The 21,122-nt window shown below is 40.5% G+C and overlaps 2 protein-coding genes across 3 annotated transcripts in view; one reads left to right on the top strand and one right to left on the bottom strand.

Annotated features, from left to right (window-relative positions):
* PITPNC1 (phosphatidylinositol transfer protein cytoplasmic 1) overlaps window positions 1-3,643 on the bottom strand; it is an 84,719-nt gene extending 81,076 nt beyond the window's left edge. Inside the window, exon 1 of the mRNA XM_050908595.1 lies at window positions 3,135-3,643. Within this exon, the coding sequence (XP_050764552.1) occupies window positions 3,135-3,182 (48 nt within the window). The 5' untranslated portion in view covers window positions 3,183-3,643. The remainder of the gene's footprint in view (window positions 1-3,134) is intronic.
* A 4,189-nt stretch (window positions 3,644-7,832) lies between these two features.
* On the top strand, window positions 7,833-17,216 carry PSMD12 (proteasome 26S subunit, non-ATPase 12). 2 transcript variants are annotated; one of them, XM_050908592.1, is made up of 11 exons: window positions 7,833-7,964; window positions 9,702-9,761; window positions 10,005-10,133; window positions 11,545-11,652; window positions 12,615-12,719; window positions 13,164-13,313; window positions 13,488-13,622; window positions 14,182-14,294; window positions 14,677-14,851; window positions 15,360-15,437; window positions 16,778-17,216. In XM_050908592.1, exons 1-11 carry the CDS (start codon window positions 7,857-7,859, stop codon window positions 16,985-16,987), a joined length of 1,371 nt encoding a protein of 456 aa, XP_050764549.1. In that variant the 5' UTR covers window positions 7,833-7,856; the 3' UTR covers window positions 16,988-17,216. The 2 variants fall into 2 exon arrangements, with proteins under 2 accessions (XP_050764549.1, XP_050764550.1); XM_050908593.1 differs by lacking the exon at window positions 9,702-9,761.
* Window positions 17,217-21,122: the final 3,906 nt, after the last annotated feature.

The following is a 21,122-nucleotide window of genomic DNA, read 5'->3' as shown; positions in this document are numbered from 1 at the left end:
TATACAAACAAAACTCCCATAAATATTTGGGTATCTTATCTAATAAGGGAATCAATGAAAGAATGCCTCAAGAACACGATCTGCAGTAGCTAATGAAGACCAGCTATGGAGAATCTCCTATCCACAACAATGCCAGAAACTCTTCAGACCTGGAGACAGCGTTGCTGTTACGGTGACATCTATCAGTTTTTTACTCTTCTCTAGAGATAAATTTAGGTCGTAGTAGTCAGCCAGTGCAGTACTAATTGCTATACTGCTGTGTGCATATTTATTTACATGCAAAGTAATGACTTCTAGTTACTCAACTGGACATTACACAACATTTTAATGCACATTTTTTCACATGACACACAAAATCTGACTACAGAAGATCGGGTACAGGTGCTTGGCTGACATAGTTAACGCTCCATTTTGCCTCCTGTGCCTGATTATTTTCACAGGAATGACATGGGAAGCCACTCTGGGTTTGGTGACAACACAACACCACAGACTAAAGATGGAATTCTCTCTCGTTCATGTTGTGAGACTTCTATGTACGGATAACTGGCAAGTCAGTGCTAAAAAAGAAAACTGCTCAAGGAAATGCTTTTGAATATATGTATAAAGTGCACAGGCCAAAAGCCAGAACTTTCAAACAGCGGAAAAAACAGAGTTGTAAAGTCTAAGTAAGGAAAACAGCACAAAAAGGGAAGCCATGCAGCTGCGTAAGAAAGAACTGCATTTTTCACATACCTGTTGAAACGTACAACCTCGAAAGTACTTAGGTGCTTAACTCCCAGTAATATCAATGTGAGTTAGGTACCTAAGTGCCACTGTAGATCAGGGCCCAACATTCCAATCCTGTGAGAAATTGCATATCCTTTGGAAATCGCATTTCCGTCAAAGCCCACTGAACTTCAGAGTGACTTAGCACCTTGCAGAAGGCAGTTTCGGCCTCTTAGGACCAAAATGCTCTTGGTTTTTGAAGGGTGAGCATTGCCCCATGATGTTCTCCTAATGACTGCATAACACATCACCTTATTCTACACAGATGCCAAAAATATCATGCATTATTGGTAGTTAACGTGCAACTAAGGGTAAAAATAAGATAACACCACCTTCATAGACTGTAGGAAATGTCACAAAGATGAACCACTATGAGAAACAGTGTGGGACTTTTTTAGTATGTAAATACTGTAACAAAAATAAGATATCTGCTAATTTTACAATTTTGTCCTAGTTCATTTTATAACTAATAATGAAATTCATGCTAAATATCAGACATACTCTAGGTTCCTCATTAAGGCATCTCAGCTGCAGCTCTTGGATCAAATAATGGATGATTCAACATAAGAGAAACTACAAGACACACGAGTATCTTTACTAATCCTATTAACGTTCCAGAGAACAAAAGACTTCCAACATTGTGTTCTGCCTCATCATGCATCAACCATTCCTGTTTTGGGAGATTTTTGAACTTTTCTGTATCTGGAAATCATGTTTAACAATAATTTTTCAAAATAAATTAGATCTGCTCCCTTCTGATGACATAATGGACTGTTATTAACTAAGTGTGGTAGTCTGAGGACATCAGGAACTGGCTTGGATAATACGTTGTCTACATTAGGATAACACAATAAACAAATAAAATTATATATTAAAAGAATAATGCCATCCAATATCACAGCATGCTATATAATTTGGTTGGAAAAATGCTAGAATTAAACCTATGCCTATTTACATAAAAGTATGTGGTGTTTTTAGGTCCTGCTCCCAGAAGAAGGAATTTCCTCAGCAGCCTGAAGTAAATATTTGGCAGTTTAAATTCTCAGTTTTAGAATCCTGTTAGTTTGCCAAATCTGAAGATACAGACAAAAAGACCATTGAAGTGACTACTCTATCATACTCGTGAGGACTCCTCTACCCATACTGCAAAAAATAAAATAAAATTGTGCAGCAAAACACTCACCTGGGTGTATTTAAACAAAAAACGCGTAAATTAATTTGCGAAGTAAATGTGTTTCGTTATAACCTTGGGGGAGAGGGGTCGACAAGGGGAGCATTCTGCACTTGAGCATCACTCCCCCGCGCCCACTGGCTGCAGCCAGCCTGCAGGGTACCACAGCCGCGGGAGAGGCCCCGGGGCGGCGCGGCCGCCGTACCCCCCGCCACCGACCCGCAGGGCGGAGCCTCTGCCCACGGCCGCCCCGCGGGGCGGCGAGCGGGGCGCGGGGAGGGCGCCCCCTGGCGGCCGCGGGGAAGGCGCCCCCTGGCGGCCCCGCGCGCCCCGGCGCCGCCCGCAGGGGAAGAGAAACTTTGAGCGCAGCTCGGCGCAAGATGCGCGGTGCGGGTTCGCGTGGGGCGTGCGTTCAAGAGCAGGCTTGTCGTCCCCCCCTGCAATGTCCACTTCTATAGCATAAATGGCTAAATAAAACCACATCTACCTTTTTTTATACGTGCGAGACACTATAAACCAGAAAGCACCATCTCATTTACATATGCCATCAGGCCTTTAGGTATCTGCTACACCTATAAACGAGTGCTACTTATATGCACAAGTAACTATATAGCACGTGTATTACATGTAGGTATTACTACCTTACTTAATGAGCAGGTAGGATGTTTGCAGATAAATAAAAACATAATGTTCCTAACACAGAGTTCAGAACAGCGACAAAGAGCAGTTTGACTTTCAATCATTTCTTTAAATGACAAAAAAGTTTTACTAATAAATTATCACCTATCTACCCTACCTGTGCTAGAGTTTCAGGCCATGTTCATCTGCAAGGGTATTTTAAGCAAAGGTGAAGATATATTTAGAATCTGGGTTTTGGACAAACGCTTTAACAGATAGAGGATTTCAGCACAAAGCATTCCCTTGCAAATATGCATCAGATTTTTCTTAAAAGTCTGGTTGGAAAATCTTTATAACCAATATTTTGATGACACAATGCTTTTGATACACTGAAGTTACCTTCGTTCCTGCAGGATTCCCTTATTTCCCAATAAAAACATGCCTCTCTAACCAATCATCTCCGACTAAGTTCATTACACGAAGAAAAAATATTCAGTAAAACAAATACAACCTCAACGCGCCTTGAAAGAGAAAACCCTTGGTAAGTAACAGCCTAACCATTAACAGCGGCGGAGCTTACCTCTTCAACTGTCAAAGGCATACAGATCCGGTACTCCTTCATGAGCATATTCCTGCTGCCTCAGTGCGGACCAGCAAACTGGGAGAAAAGTGGTTATTTCTGCACGATGATCACGACGAAACCCAATAACGGGAAAAAACAACCAAGCCTCTTTCTCTGTACGCGCTCGACAATGTGTCCACAAGACAGTAATGCAACCATCCAGGAAGGCTGACCCAGCAAGAAGAAAAAACCAACACAACTGCTCCTTTCTTCCAGTTCTTCCTCCTTCAGACTGCGATCATGGGAATTTCACACACGCTCGCACCGATATATGCTACCAAGTCTCAAACCCCAAGCGCTATCGCCACAGCCGAAGACATCCGTCGGAAGTGTACGAAAACGGCAGTCTCTCGCAGCTATGTCAAGACATGCCTGGGGCGGCGAAAAGAACAAACGAGCCGAAAAATGTGGCTTTCGCCACCGCCGGCAGCACGTCGGGCGGCAGGAAAGATGAGATGCTGATTTCCAAGACAAAGGCTTTTTATAACGTTTCCTTTCCCGGCTGCCAAGCACGGCTCCCACCTCCCCACCGCAACGCGGCTGCGGCCGCCGCGGATCCCGCTGTGCTCGGGCCGGGGTGGGGGGGTGGGGGGAGCGGGGGGCAGCGCGGCGATCCGGCGGCCGCGGGTTCCCCGGCGCAGCCGCGGGCGCGGAGCGGCTGCAGCGGCGGCGGCCCCGGCGGGGGCGCGGCTGACATCAGCGGGGCGGCAGGAAGGAGGGAGGGGGGCGGGCTGGCGGGAGCGGAGCCGCCGCCGCTCACGGCGGGTTTAAGCAGAACGGCGTGGCCGGCCCGCGGCGGCCCGGGCAACCCCGCGGGGCTCCCGGTTTCGCCCGGCGGTGCCTCCCGGGAAGGGGCGCCGGGAGAAACCGCGGTTTAAATTAATCCTGCCGCGATGACTTCTCGATTTTGGGGGAAGTTTATTGCCCTAGGTGTGACAACGCACCTTGCAAAACATTTACAACCCGGTGTAAGAGAAGAGAGCCCCGTGAGACCGCCGGAGAGCCAGCTCCAGGTCTCCTCGCCCGTCTCTCGTTACAAAAGAAAGGACAGCGTGCACGGGGGAGACAGAACACAGGATGTGAAGGCCTCACCCATTTCCCTTTTGGTCAGCCCTGCGTTATCAGCCAGCGGATTTGGCAACGCAAATAAAACTCTTTTTTCTATCAGCTATTTACTTTCAAATGCCACACAGAAAGTTCAGTGAAAAAGTGCCTCCTCCCTAGTTGAACAATAAAGCCAGAACCGTTTTACAAGGGCGTTTTTTTTTTTTTTTTGCTACTTAGTAGGCAATTTGTTAGTTAAATCATTTTTTAATATGCTTGAGTTTCGTGCTTTTCACAGAAATCTAAGCATTATTAAGTTACAACTTGATACGCACAGGATCCCAATTCTGAAACTAGGCGAGAACCCCAAACTGTTACACAACCTCAGGTAAATCATAAAACGTTCACATTGCTGTTTCTCCTGTCTTCCAAATGTCTATAAAGCACGTATCGCAGAGAAGCACTGTGACAGCAATATGAAAATACAAGGCACTGTACAGATAAGGGTAAAATATACACCTGCATTTAAACATAAATTATTTGCAAAAATAAGAGTGATCAAATTTCATATTTGGGACAGTTAAAGATTAATTTAGGTCTACAATGAAATGTGTGTTTCATAACGAAAGAGCAAAAAACCTTCAGAATTTCATTGGTTCTGAATGTATATTTCAAAGCTATGTATATAATTTTTAGCCCAGAGAGGACACAGTGCCATCTCCTGGAGCTAACAACATAACTTTTCCATTCCATTGCAATAATGGTACAATATTTCACATACCCTGCCTTTCCAGTGAAGTGCAAACACCTACACAAAGAAATAGAAAATCTGGGAGCTCTGTTAACAGTCTGGATTTTCAACTGAGGTATGAACAATGTGGTTAATGAGACTTCTATCTCAAATCTGACAACAGCCATTTATAAATATCAAAGCTGTAGCTATAATTCATAATGTTGGTAGTGTATGTTCCTGAAACTTCTATGCAAAATAGCCAAAACAAGGCAATACCTGTGATATTACCTATAGATGACAGGTAACCCAAATTCAGATCTCAAACACCTACTTCAGTTTTAAGTGATTTGCTAGTGGTTTCATTCATTGGGAACAGTATCTCTGGATTTCTGCTCAAAAGCAGTGTAAAAAAATTGAATTTCTTTGCATAGGGCCTTGGTGCAACCCAATTATAGGCAAATACATTGATTTCAATAAAAATAGGAGAAAGACCTAAACTAGTTTATCACCTACTATGTGCTTTCAGCATAAACCAAGTCTTATAGTTCTGTTTAGAATAACAGAGCACGCAGATCTGCGGAAAGTAGCGTGTCAAATCCAGAAGCTACTTAAAATGGAAACCAAAATTACTTCCCATACCTACAGCAAGACATTCTTCAGTCACCCCATACTTATTGCCACAGGCACAGCTCAGCCTTGTGCTGCCTGCACATACACATGGGGAAAAAAACAGTGATCATAGCAATACCCTTTACAACTCCCTACTAGGACTGCTGTCCGGGACTCTCTACAAAGCATGCTCACCAAACGCTTTCTAGGGGACACGCTGAGAGAAAAAACTTCTAGCTCCAGCTAGCCAGGAAGTTTCTGCCAAGCATGCCTGCCTCAATTTTGGTTCTTTGTTTTCTGTGAATTGTCACAAACTATTACTCTTACCTCTGCAACACGCTCTCTACGATCAGTTGTAAAAACAAGACATCTTTCGCTCATCTTTCATTTTTGACCTGGGGGAAAAAAAACCCATATGTTAAATCATGCTGAACATTAACTCCAGATGGACTTGTGTCAGCAAAATGTCGCTTCATAATAAGAGACAGTAAAAGTCAAGCTATTTCTTCAGGTATTTTACTAAGGACTTTTTAATAAGAATTTAGGGTTTTTTGAGGCATTCAGGAAGTCTACATGGGAGGCAAAAGCTGCCTCCTCATCTCCCAGCATACCTATGCAGGTAAAGGAAGGTAACAGTTGCAGTATGCATTAATTTTCTTCCTCTTTCAACTCACTGTCTGAACCAAAATTACTGTGTATGGGAATATGTTCGATTAGATTAGTACGTGATTTTTAACTTCCCTGAAAGCCAGCACTCCCTATCCATCAGTTGTAAAATTATACTAATATTACAACAAAGTAAAAGAATGAGATTTTACAATTCAAAATAAGTAGTCAAAACTCTGTAAAAATTTGTAAATGGCCAAAGTTAGGAAAGAACAACTCATACACTCTGTGATACATGCATGTATTTTCAGTATTTAGGTCATTTAATAACTTAAAATGATTAAGGATAACGGATAAATTCTGTTACTGGACTTTTCAAGTCAAGTTTGAGTTCAAACACAGTGACTCGAAGTCCATGGTCTGTGCTGTGCTAATTGGAAAGCATGTTATCAGACACAATTGCAAAATACAGCGTTATAGCTCTGAATTCACTGAATTGAATTACTCTTAATTTACACCAGTGTAGCAGATGTAGTAACTCAGTCTTAATTCTGTAAACAAAAGACTTAGAACAGTTATCTCAAATACCCCTTTGCCACATTAACGTGTTGTTATGTATGCGGTCTAGCCGTAAAGTAACACAACACAAAATGTAATTTCATGGTAACTCATTTTTTCTGGGAGTCTTAAATAACATCCAAAACCAGAGAGCATTCACTGATCAGTATTTCCTTGAGTTGTTTACTTCCAAACATGAACGAGTTTCTCTGAATTTCTCCACTGAATGAAACTTCTGTAGCATATGAAATTCTGTGTTGGAATGGGAGATGATGGCAATCTACAACCACAAGTGTTGCGCCAACATCTCACAACAACTTATCAGACACATTGATGGTGCAACACTGCCTAAAATTAGGATCCTTGTGCTCTGAAAAATCATTGTGCCTCCTACCTTTTCCCCACCTCTCCAGCAATGCATGATGAGCAAATGACTCAAGGCTGGAACGTGAAATACATCGAAATCACCATGGTGAAGTTGCCAGCCACCGCACGCCGAGTCCTCCACTGAGGCCATACCATGGTGCAGCCTGCCACGTCAACACGGCATAGTTCTCTCAAAATGTGGGGAAACAGCATAAAACCACGATCCTCCTGACTCACCACCCCCCACCCCATGGCCATTATCAAGGTCTCAAGTTCTTGACACACAGGCTACGAGCAACACCGTGGCTGTGGCAACTGTGCCGGAAAGCCATGCCCCTGCTGAGGCAGCAGGCCACAGGGCAAGCTGAGGGCCGTGCTTGGACTCCGTAAGTCACTGCCCCACATCTGGCACCAGCCGCCCCTTCCTGGGTGCCGGGGGGTTCCCCTCAGCCCGAGGCACGGCTCCAAGCGAGCCAGGCCGGGGCTTAGCGGCGGCGGGAGCAGCCTCCGGGGCTGCCCGCGGGCCGAGACCCGCCGGCCGGCGCCGCTCCCGAGGAGCGCGGAAGGGGCCGATCCCCTCACAGCTGGCACCACCCCTCATCTCCCGCCCCGCCCTGGGTCCTGAGGCGGCCGGAGGTGGCTGCGGCAGCGCCTGTTTGGCGCAGTGCGAGGGCCTTCGGCGGGGCTGCCCGGCCGTGCCTGCGCGCAGGGCCTGGCTGCTTCCGGTGTGTGTTCGAGGGGGGACGCGGAGCCGAGCCGGGGAGATGGCGGAGGGCGGCGCGGAGCGGGCCGATGGCCGTATCGTGAAAATGGAGGTGGATTACAGCGCGACGGTGGACCAGCGGCTGCCCGAGTGCGAGCGGCTGGCGCAGGTGAGGGGAGGGGGAAAGCCCGGCGGTGCGGATGGGCTGAGTCATGGCGTGGGGCGCGCTAGGCCGCGCTCGGGGAGGCGGCCCGGTGGCGGGGGGACGTGCGGCGCGACGTGCAGCCGCCTCTTGTCACCCGATCCGGTGGTGAGGGGTCCGGGGCTCGGGCCCTCCCCTGCCGTGTTGGGGAAGGGGAGAAGGAGGGAGTGCTCTGCCGTTTCATTGGCAGCGTACGGGAGGGTGGGCAGAAGGATGGTGGGCAGAAGGGTGGTGGGCAGGAGGGCGGTGAGGGAGACGAGAGGAGATGTCAGGGTGCAGCCTGGCGGGTGAGGGCATAGGAAGGCCCGAGTCCACCAGAAGGGACGTGGCTTTTCCATGCTGCCACTTTCCGCGCGGCTGGGCGGACACGTCGGTGCCTGTTCATCCTAGGACTGCTGTGCGCCAAAGCTGCCTGCCTGTGATTGATCCTGTGTCAGGTTAGGCAGGCAGCGCTTTGCATCCTTTCAACTCGGTTATGTACGTGCCCCGAAAGACTGGAATGGAGGGCCAGAGCCATGGCAGGCTGATAGGGCGCCTGGCATCTGCTGAGCAAACATGTATGTGCAGCCAGCCATAGATGACCACAGAATGTTTTAGTGATGGGATCGTAGAGGTAATCATGCATATGGTGTATGTTAAGGTTTCTTTTATGAACTTCTTCTGTGGCGTAGAGATTCTTACGCACCTCAGACCACAGCACAGACAGATGGGATTTGCTGTTACGCTCTGCTTGATCCACGTGTCTCATTGTGATAGACATGTACTATATAGCATATTGTAGAATTCTGAAGGTAGTAGCCTTAAGTAAATTGCATCTTACACTATCTTAAGACTGTATTGTATGGAGAGTAGGCACAGCTGTTCTATCCCACGGGCACAACTCTGCGTAGGTATGGACACCATGACCATGTTTCATTGCTGCATAATGTGTAAATTTTGTGGCAGTAAGAGTACATCCTTGACAAACCATTACATATAGTTTAAAAGATTTCAGTAGGGTAGATACATTTTAGAAACAAATTTCATTTTCTCTTTTTTGTTATTAATTTTCTAGTTTCTAACCTTTTTTTGCAGCCCCACAGTTGCCATGGGCTATTACAAATTCTCCCATATTAACATTTTTTTTACAAGTTATTTGCTAGGAATACAACTTAGGACTAAAAGTACATTGTGGTATCTTTAACTCCTCTAAACAAAGGCAAATATAGTTCTCAAAACCCAAAAAGCAGGATTATTATAATGCCATGGTTAGACTGTAAAGCATGTAGTTTATGCTTTCTGTAATGTGCTGCAATTAAGATACTATGAATGTGGATGAAAGTAATAGTAAAACAATTTTTTGGCCAAGGTATCTAATTGCTTGTCTGTTCTCACTTAAAGTGTTGTTTTGGCTAGGAAGGAAATCAGTCTTCCATCTAGCTCGGTGAATGTGAGCTAACCAAACCTGTCTGAAACTTGCTAGACAGACAACTTATAGCGTGTATTGGGCAAAAATGGTACTAGTATCTTTCCAGTTTAATCTGTGTGTAGAACCATATATTTAAAGTTAGTGCTATGCATGTTTCTTTTTTTAAGGAAAAAAAACTTAAAAATGAGTGTACGGCTAGTTTATGTTTTTTACTTACATGAGAATTAGAGCTACTCTCAATTTAAACTGAATTGTGTTTTTCACTCATGGTGCTAATTCTTTGCCTATCGCATTAGGAAGGAAGATTGCAAGAAGTAATTGAAAACCTTCTCTCCTTGGAAAAACAAACACGAACGGTAAGTAGCATATGGTGTGCAACATTTATGCTGGGTTGGCCTACACACCCCCTTGTTCCACTGCATTAAAGTCGTGAAAGGAATTGGAGTATCAGTCTTTCTCTTTTGTTGTTCTTTTCTTTAAAACAAAAATCAATGAGTCTAGATATAATATTTTTTTTTCCCTTCGTATGATGGAAATGCAAGTGATAGAGGTCTGCAGGTTGTTTATCCCATCACTAATATGCTGTTTGTTTGTTACAGGCATCTGACATGGTCTCCACATCCCGTATCTTAGTAGCTATAGTGAAAATGTGTTACGAAGCTAAAGACTGGGATGCTCTTAATGAAAATATTATTCTTCTATCAAAGAGAAGAAGTCAGTTAAAACAGGTGAATTTAATCGTTTGAAACAAAAAATAAAATTATATTTGGAGCTGTATTATGTATCTGATTCCCCCATGTGTGTACGGGCTTTCCTGACTTTGTAGCACCTGCCTGAATATATTGTAATTAGCTTCTGTTGACATTTTTCGGTAGACATATATAAGCCAGTAGTGAAACTGATGTCTGGAATTAGTCTGCCTTCACCTTGTGCCTGAGCTCCGCGTGGTCCAGCTTGCCATTCTTGGCAACGCAGCTGTGACTTTTCCGCTTTCATGCGTACCAGTGCTTTTGGATGGTAGTTCCTCTTTACGCTCTTCTACAGTCTGTATTGTAAACATATTCTTAATTTTTCATGTTCACATGAGGTGTACATTAAATAGAGTTATTGCAATTTATTGTGATCAAATAAGCAAGCAAATGACATGCTTGCTTTTGAAACTGTCATACTCTGGAATTCAGTTCTGTCTGAGTCGGCTATCAGGATAGCTGAAAGCACTTGCATTTAAGAAGTTACAAAGTTTATTGCACTGTGTGTTTAGTTTGACTTAATTAGAAGTCAGCAACAGGTAATTTTAATGGCATCATTGCTTTAGGAAGAAAAAGGTTACCTACTTTTTAATGTGCAGAAACATCAGGAGTTTGTATACAAGTAGAGTACAGTTTAGTTCTCTAACTTGCACAGACTGTGGCTGAAGACTTTGGGTCATTTCAGCTGAATTTTCTTCTTGAGGTAGAAGTTTCTAGAAGTTTCATTCTGTTTTTTTTTTTTTCAGAAGTAGGTATTTTAATAATCATTGTAACAGCTGTGTCAGCGTTGTTACCAGAAGAACATATTCCAATGCCTGTGCTTGCCACTGAAGGATGCTAGCTTATTAGTGCCTATTTGGGAATATGCAGAGATGGAAAAGCATCAGTCAGAAATAATTACCCCTCTTCCTTCCCTTCCTGAAAAATCTACAGGTGTCTTAAAGAGAAGGGCTAGTGCACACACGTAAGAGAAGATGTACCTTCCGTTTAGCCATGCAGGTCTTAGGGCAAACAGATAAGTTTTGTCAGTCCATGTGAGAGTCGTGTGGATTTGGCAGAATAGGAGTACTACTTCTCTAGAGAGAACCGCGTGGGATGAATTATTTTGAATATCATTGGAAAAACTGAGATGAAAGAAATGGCAGAACAGCATCACATTTGACTTCTAGCATCAGTAGCTAGCGTCATTTTACACGTTCTTACAAGTCAAGGTGATGAGATGTATCTTGCATGCTTTTTGTTGAAATGAGCGTCTCTAGTTTGATATGAAACTATTTAGTACTTATCTCTGAGTGTTATAGTTTGTACTTATAACACTGAGTCTTATAGTTTGAATGCATTTGCAAAATCTGAAAACACAGTATGCTTTTCTTTTCTGTTATTGTACTAGGCAGTTGCTAAAATGGTCCAGCAGTGCTGCACTTATGTCGAAGACATCACAGACTTACCAGTCAAACTGCGCTTAATTGACACGTTGCGTATGGTTACAGAAGGAAAAGTAAGATTTTGTTTTAAGACTGAATGTCTAAAAGGTAGAATAAAAATGTTCACCTTCTTTAAAAGCATAGCTTCTTAACATTATTTTTTAATCTTGTTCAAATCAGAGCAAAAGTAATTTTTAAATTAACCTGAGAAGCCAAGTAGTGTATTTCTTTCCAAAAGACTGCAAATATTTTCCAGATTTCATATTTAAATAATTTGCTGAAACACTGGTCATATTTCCATGATGTAGATATTTAGATGTATTATTAATATAATTAATAATACATTTTGGAGTTCTAAAATGCCATTTATTTTTCACTTTTTAAAATGTTATGTATTTCAATTTGTTAGAGAAATGGGCAGGTTTAGTTTAATTTCTCCTGCACTTAGCAAGGTGTTACGTACAGTTACGGTAACCAGAAGGTGATATCAAAGCATTATACCAAGTTAATTATTTACATAATATTCCTTTTGCTTTAAGAAAATAAACAATTCTGGATTAAGGCAAATTTTTATTGATGTTACGGCTTTTGTCTGTTCAAAGTTAGTCTAAATTGTTAGTAATCAAGTATTGTTGATTTATGGCTGGTTAGGAATGAGTGAAATAATGTAAATGGTGGTACTTAGTACACATTAACCATTAAAGTCTTAACTTCATATCTGTTTCAATATATTTTAGCAGACAAAATATCTAATACTTCATTCACAGTGCACATCCTTTTATGTTTGCTTAAAGAATGGTAGATGAATTTAGACATTATTTTTTAGATTAATTTGGTCCAAATACTTCCGGTGTGTCAACTATCCATCATATTTTATCTGTGTATATTGTGGATAGTGTCAGTTAGTGTATGGATACACAAGGAATTAATTGGTTGTATGAAAATATCAAATATATGTCTTAGCGGGGTTGTGGTCTTAGAGTTTGCACTCTTCTTTAGAAAATTCCAATGTTTAAACTACTACTTCTGATTTCAGATTTATGTGGAAATTGAACGTGCTCGCCTGACAAAGACACTTGCAACAATAAAAGAACAGAATGGTGAAGTGAAAGAGGCTGCCTCTATTCTGCAAGAATTGCAGGTAACACGCCTTGTAACTCAAAATTGCGTCAGCAATAAAAATTAGTTCTGACTGCTCTTAGATTATTGTTTAGAAACTTAATCAGGTACATCTGCAGAAATGCCTGGAATGAGATTAACTGTTATTAGTGAAAGTGTAATTCAATTTTAACTGCTTTTGTTAGTCTCATGGTTAGGTTACATAGAGTATTTCCCATTTGGAAAACAGATTTCAATTCTCTAGGTAGTGCATTGAGTTTAGTGTTAGTGGATTCTTCTGGTGTAAGTGGGGGCTATAATTTAAAATTTAATAACCTTTGCTCCATTTTCACTTGCTCCGGAATAGCTGTTTTTTCTGTTGTTTTGTTCTGTTTTTCTCCCCTGACAACCTCCCACTCTTCTTGCACAGTTAAGACTTCACTTGATTTGACTCTGACAGTGTTAAATAGTTACATTTTCATTTTAGGTGGAAACCTATGGTTCAATGGAAAAGAAAGAACGTGTAGAATTTATCTTGGAGCAGATGAGACTCTGTCTAGCTGTAAAAGACTATATTCGGACTCAAATTATCAGCAAAAAAATTAATACAAAATTTTTTCAAGAAGAAAACACAGAAGTAAGTCATTGGAGGATTTATCTTTCTCCTCCTGCCCCCCATCCCAATTTTAATCTGACATGCCTCTCTTCAGGTGCAAGTGTATTTGAATCCCTCTGTTTTCAGGGATCCAGTTAGATTTCATTTACATGATTCATGGAGCTGTATTAATTTTACTGTTTGATACTGTTTCAGAAACTAAAGTTGAAATACTACAATTTAATGATCCAGCTGGATCAACATGAAGGCTCCTACCTCTCCATCTGTAAGCACTACAGAGCCATTTATGATACTCCATGTATCCAGGCTGAAAGTGAAAAGTGGCAGCAGGTAAAAAAACATTACATACAAAATGTCTGTATCTTCATGTGGCAAATACCCATTACATTACCAGATCAATTTACAGCATTTTAAATAGCTCATCAGTCTGTTGTTCGTAGGTTTTTTTAATGGCTATATTAACAAATTGATTAGTTGAAAACAGATATAATAAAGTTGATTTCAAATGAATATTTATAACTAACATCTTCATTATATTGTCTTTGAAATCTTGAGAATGTCTTATCTGTTTTATACAAGTGCAGAAATTAGAAACAGCTGTGCAAGTGTGATGTAAATGATACTGTTGTGTACGCAGTACAGATGTTACATATTTGAAAGGGTTTTTTTTTCATGTATTTATTTTAAATACTAGAATTTTAGTTAACCTGAATCAATTTAAATGTATCACTGTGAGGGTTCAATTCTGCAAGATGACATCAGTTTCACCTTAACTTCTTAATACGCTGGGCTTAAGCCTTTTACATGTTAAACTCTAAGCTCTGTGAGCAGTGTTTTCAATTCCTCTGTTTAATTATGGGAAAAAAACACACTCTTTCCTCTTAAACAGGCACTGAAGAGCGTTGTTCTTTATGTTATTCTTTCACCTTATGACAATGAACAATCTGATTTGGTGCACAGAATTAGTAGTGACAAAAAGCTAGAAGAAATCCCGAAATACAAGTAAGTGTTCTTTCTAATAAACAGTTCTTAGGTAAAAAAAAAGTGTCTCTCTGAAGAGAGGCTTGTCTGTGCAAGTGCAATCTGTTTATGCCGAGCCTGCTGTAAGCATCTCAGAATTTAATGCTGTATGAAAAATACTGCGATCGTGCAAGTTCTACATTAAAATAAGTGTCTCTTTATAAGAGCAAGATCATTATTAGAAACACAGTCTGACTTGAGCTGCCCCCTGATAGCGTGAAGTATTACAGAGTATATTCATGAAGAACAATGAATATTAATGGTAATAAAATTAAAACATTCAAAATTATTTCTTTGATCTATTTAAGTATGAAATGAGCCTTATTAATACAGGATTGTAAATCAACTTTACTAAACCATTTAGAGACCTCCTAAAACTATTTACCACCATGGAATTGATGCGATGGACTGCCCTAGTTGAAGAATACGGGAAAGAATTGCGAGAAGGATCCCTTGACAGTCCTGCAACAGATGTTTTTGGCTGTACAGAGGAAGGTGAAAAGAGATGGAAAGATTTAAAGAATAGAGTTGTGGAACATGTAAGTATGGCTGTCTTTAAGCCTTAGCTATGTATTCAGTGCCTCAACTAAAAGTGCTTTTCACTTGCCATGTTTTAGTTACAAAGAGAAACAAAAAAAGTATGTAGTAAAGCAGCAGATAAGTTGCCTTTTCCATTGTGTTGTATTTTCAACATTTTATTTGCTCATATATTTTTATTATAGATAGGTATTTGGCAGAGTTGCCAGAAAAAAGAGCATACTGCACTCAGATTGTGAGATTTAGCATTCACATTTCAATAAAGCAGAAACTTGAATGTCTTGCTTTGTATTAAATTCATAATTAGTCGATTTCATTACTTAATAATTTGTCATGTAGAGACTTTTATACCTTTTACAAGCTGTTCACAACTCCCTCACGTACCTTATGCTGGACTGCTGTTAGAGCACTACAGTCCTAATCTGCTTTTAACATTGACTTTTATATTTTTGCAGCCTGCTTCAGTTATTTTTTGCATATAACCCTCTACTCTGAACACTTTTATTCCAGAATATTAGAATAATGGCTAAATATTATACCAGAATTACAATGAAGAGAATGGCACAGCTCCTGGATCTGTCCGTTGATGTAAGTGTTGTTTTGCTTATCCTTTTTAAAGGGTGTGGAAGTGTATGTGCACATGTGTTTGTGGCAAAAATGTAAGTATTCAGCAGAGTAACGTGCTCTTTGAATTTGAGTTCTCTTTTTAGCTTAAAAAACTCTGTAAGTGATGCTATAGATCATCATTGCATTGTTTTACAGAATGCAGAAAGATGTAGCATTGTAGAAATACACTGCTTGGTACAAAATTCTCAGGGTTTACACTTGTGTGTTTATGAATGTCCATGGATATAGTATCTATTGTTGTATCTATGTATGTGTCTTTGTATTATTATCCTTGCAGCTCTCCTGGCTTCATCCTTAGTCTAATTCCCCTGTTTGTGTTACCAGTGCTTTTGAGCTCCTATAGGAAGAACAGAGTGTGCAATAGTGATAGACAGGGAGCATTAACTGAACTTTAGTTGATTGGGTTCTTTTTATGAGAAGTAGTGTAAAAGTCTGTTGGGATTAATAGTATTAATCCGAGTATTTGTCGCTTTACTAGTCAATACGAAGACCTGAGTGTATTTTCATGCCTTTATGGGAGTTAGAAAACTGTTTTTTAATCCAGGCAGAACTCAATTTCATGATGCATGTGCCCATAAGGCAAAAGCTGCTCTTAAAAATTCATTTATATTCAAGGTCTCATTTAAATTCTGGAGCTTCTTGTCTTGTGTTTCAGTGTTAAAAAGTTCTTGTCAATGGGTGATTAAAACCATCTGAAGATACAGGGTTTCTCACCTTTAAATGTCCCTGTTTATAGATGGTTGTACTTTGGGAACATGGGGTGGAGTAGTCTTCCTGTCATCCCCCTTTGCGTTTTCAAGAGCTTTCCAAAGAGATTCATACATCATGGCATATTGTTATTTCGAGAGCAAATGAAAAGCTTTACCCTGCTGTCTTTTAATTAAATCTACTCTTTTCCACAAACTTGGAATAAACCTTCTTTGACAGTGGTCAGTAATTCACACGGATTTTCCTATGCCTTGCATGTCAGGCGGCTTGTTCTGTATCTGTGTAGCGAAGTACTCCAAAGTGTAAAAGTCTGTTGGTGTAGTATATTAAACTTTTAATTTCATGAAAGATAATCAGATACAGGTCAAATAAAAAAAAAAGTTTTTTAACAGATCATGCTAGTACCTTGCAGTGCCAACATGTGTAATATTGAAGTATTGTGTGTTTTTTTAAGTACAATATTACTACAGCTGTATTTCTGTTAAGTATAAAGAAAATCTTGTTCCCTGTGCTTTAATGCTGTTTGGGAGGAATTCTGATGTTTTGTAGGTAAAAATGCTGTTTTCTTGACTTAGTGCTGTTTGTCTTTACAGGAATCGGAGGAGTTCCTGTCTAACCTAGTAGTTAATAAGACCATCTTTGCTAAAGTAGACAGGCTGGCAGGAATTATCAATTTTCAGAGGCCTAAGGACCCAAACAATATACTCAATGACTGGTCTCACAAGCTCAACTCACTAATGGCCCTAGTTAACAAAACCACACATCTCATTGCCAAAGAGGAGATGATACATAACCTGCAGTGAGGTGCCTCAATAATCTCAGTGCTTTTGAAGAAGGCATTAAATCTTCATAATAGAGACTATTATTACAGTGTGTATATGGTTTGTTTGCTCCCTGTCAAGCCTTCCTGGTCTAAAATTTAGAACATAATTCTGAAATTCCTGTTGACAATTAAGTTCCCTTGATTATTCATTCAGTTGTTAAATGTTTTTGCTACAGTTGGTGAAAGAACATAATAAAACTGTATTGCCTGTATAATAGTAGTCTTGTGATTTCTTCTTTTCCATGTATACCTTTATCTGTCTAACACATAATTCTGTGGTTATTTCATTACAGGACTATTTTTGAGGTGATTGAGAGGATATACTGTAAATAATAAAATCCTAGGGTTTTACAGTAGCATGCATTGAGGTAACTTATAATGATAATATTGTAATATTATGTCAGGATAGTGTTTGAACAAAATTCTGGATGTTCATGCTTAAGAATAATGCTATTTCTTGTGATTTGGGCCTACAGATAGACTGTACTAATTAATTCTGAACTGAGAAATCTACCTGAATCTTGTCTGCTTGGTGCAAGTCACTAATTTTCACTGTTTTGTTGTTACAGTTTGTTAATGGCTACAATAGCAATTATGCAATTAGCTAAGATAGTCCTTCAAAGCTGCTGCTTCTCATAATTGAATGTGTTGTATTCAGAGAAGATAACATCCTGTTATTTGCTTTAACCTATTTGTAATGGAGGGAAGCTGTAGGCTTTTCACCGTGTCCTTGTTCTGTTTTTTTAAGAAAGTAAAATAGTAGCATGAATAGTATAGTAAGAATCAATGGAACTTCTATTGAATTTGCTCTGGTTTTTAATTATTTTTAATGCTAGTCATAACTAACTATTCTGTTCATAATTAGGTAGAGACTATAATTGTAAATGAGGTATTGAGATGTATATAAATCGTATCTCTTTAAAAGCACACTGAACTTCATTCAAACTAACATTCTTAGCACAGGTAATTATCATATGAATACACAGTAAGTCAGGAAACTTTAGACAGTGATTTTGAGTGAGGAAAGTCTGTGAAGGGACAGGAAAAGATGGAAGCTTCTAAGCAGTGATTTGCATTTGAAATGTAGACTGTGGACATAGCTTAAGGGAAACTTGGGAATGTCATTTCGGAGGCTTGTAACTCTATCAAGCCATACCAATCCAGCTCATTGCATTTAAGCAAGAAAAAAGCAGCTGATCAGTGAGGGAAGGGAGAAAGAGGAGCAGACTGTTTAGAATGCATAGGATGCTTACCATCTAACTTCCTAAATTGTATTATAATCTCAATTGTACAAGTTGTGTAAAATCTTGTCACAACCATGTCTGAGAATGGGATGTACTGGTCTTTGCGAGGCTAGCCTTAGTATGAGCAAAACTGGCTGCTGCTAGGATAATGAACAAAGTAACTTCAGTTTTGACCTTGTCAATTGAAAAAAATCAATCTTCTGGAAACTGAGGCAAGAGGTATCAGAAAGAGGAACAACGGGTCATCAGGGGAAGTGGGAACTTGCCTCTCCCTGTTCTTCTTATCATAAACCTTTTTCTTCTGCTTGCAAATTGGTCTGGAATCTTCAACCCCAAGCATTTAAGCTTATGGACTCTGTGACACTTCTACCAGATGAGAGATACTGGACCTGTTTGCCCAGCCAACACTCTTTTCCTTTTTAGGAATTGTTCAGTGGTTCCCTGGCCCTACTTTCTGGGGTTCTTGTGGATCCTACACCCTCTCTGGTCTAGCTGTATCCTTCTCTGCTGCCTTTGTTTGCACTTGGAGCATGAGTTTGTTGGAGAGAGGAGGTGGTTTCTCTCCCCTTGCAACTACCTTTTGTTGTCAGCATTGGAAAGAACATGGAAAGAACTCTTACCTTTCAGCAGTCCAGGTATCTCCTTAAAACTCAATTCAGAAGGTTTATGAAGGTTCACTTTCATGGTCTGTTATTCATACCAAAGATCCACAATGATCAGGCTTTTTGCCTTTTGGTCCGAAACAGATTTTTGTCCTCACTGAGTTCACTTACACCACCTTCATCTTGGTTTGATAACATACTGCCCAAGGCAAACTCCCTACCTAACTCTGTCCTCAGAGTGAGATACACCTGTTGTGTACCTAGTACTTGGTGCCAGAAGCAAGAATCCCTCAGGGTTTCCCTCCCCACACATCACGAAGTTAAAACAGGAGTTTTAAAACAAAATTGTAGAATTATTAGGCTGTACAGTAAGCCCAAGTGAGTGGAAAAGAATCTATTCATTTAGCCTGGAGTTTGTTGGGGTTTTTTTTGTTGTTGTTGGCAGACTACTATTAATGAAAATGAAAGGAGTGTATCTTGAGTCTCTCTGGAAAAGGTTGCCACATTCGGGTTGCTAGGAAGAAAGACAAGCTGTAAACTTTTGGTGCTGGTTCATCTCAAGAATGCAGATATATGTCAGATATAACTCCTCCATGAGCAATTTAAAGGTCAACATAAAGGCATGCCGGCTTCTTAAAAAAAATGCACTGAGATTGAAGATCTTTGATCTTGACAATGTGAGATCAAACCATCGCATTAATCTGAACTTTGTAGTTCCTATCTCCTCAATGTACCCTCAAAATCCCCTTATTGCTCTTTGCTTCTCAACACTCTCATTTTGTGGATCAAAGGAAAAATGAATTAGTTTGAGTATTACTTGCTCTAGAAATCGTATGTGTTTAAAGAGTCCACGTTGAAGAAATGTTATCCTTGGATAATTATGAAGTAAGATTAAAGTTGAGATCATCTGTTCATTAGAGGACTCTGGAGGAATGCCAGGGGAATTTTCATGCTGGAAAATCAAAACTTGCTACTCTTCAGCATAATAATCAGACATTAATGGCTGCCTAGAAACAGTTTGCTTTATTGTTTAGTAAGACCAAGAATTACTGTTGCTATCTAACCTCAGGTCTACCACTGACTTGTTTGTGGCAGAGGGTAAACCACTTAACTTCTGTTAGTTTCCCATGATTGCTGCTTCTGAGGGAGTTCAAAAATTTATAAAGGTCCAGTGTGCTAAGACAATAAAAACATTGCTGCTATTACTGCAATCAGTCTGGAACTTCTGTTGAGAAAGGCCTCCTTTTTTGTTTCTTGGAGGTGAAAACTGCTCAAGATGCCTGCTGGGATGTTAGGCTGCAGGGTCAGGGAGGCAGTTTGGTGCTGAATGTATTCTATTATGTGCTTACTACTTTTACATGTGAATTGTAATGGTTTTTCCTGTATTCTGAAGTTAGACATCATGAGTGGAGCTGATTGAAAATCGTGTTTTCTGTATTGGAATTCAAGAAATGCCAGTTCCCAGAAACAGGAATGAACTTTTATCATAGAATGGAAATTGATTTCCTGAATTTCCTGTGAAAGCAGAAGTCTGAGGAGAAAGAAAAAAAGCAGCAGTGTAAGTCTGAAATAATTAAAATAATTTTGTTTTGAAAATGTAGAAACCAAGCTCTAGCTGTGATTCCAAGCGTGCAGCTCATGGGCGAGCCAGGACTCTAGGCCTTTTTGGCTACCAGCTCTCCATTAGCCCCGAAGCAAGTGAGGGTTTCAGAGTTCCCAACTCTTCCAGAATCTGCGCCACACCTTTCAGAGCTCTGCTCAGATCTTAGCTTCATGGCAGGGAGCCTAGCAGCCCTCAGTGGCCCCAGGTTTTCAAACTCCTGTTTTTTGGCAAGGAGCCTAGATTCTCCAAGGACCTGGGCATGGCTCCTAGCTTCACAGAATAGGGAGAAGCCCTGTGAACAGTCGTTAATTTACAGAATCCTGACTTAAGGGTAGGGAGACTGGATGTGTTAGCGCCTTCTGTACAGGGCTTCCTTGCAGTTATGGTCCCTGGGAGGTTGGGCTTTCTAAAATTCCAGGAGGAAATTGCAATTTTCAGATCTGAAAGGTTTTGAAATGTTAAAAAATGTAAAAGTGGTATTGAATTTGGTATTGCTGCATTCGTTGGAGGGTTTTTTTGTTGTTGTTTTTTTGTTTTAATCTTACCATTATAACTAAAGTCCCTAGAAATATCACTGTTAGGCTTTTGAGGATCTGAGTCCCGTCAAGTCTCATGATGCTGAGCAGAGATTAATTTTTTTTGTTCCTATCGCATGCTTCCCCATTG

This window comes from Gymnogyps californianus, chromosome 19 (genome assembly GCF_018139145.2).
Source record: "Gymnogyps californianus isolate 813 chromosome 19, ASM1813914v2, whole genome shotgun sequence".
NCBI lineage: Eukaryota > Metazoa > Chordata > Aves > Accipitriformes > Cathartidae > Gymnogyps > Gymnogyps californianus.
This window is presented reverse-complemented; position numbering and strand designations above follow the sequence as displayed.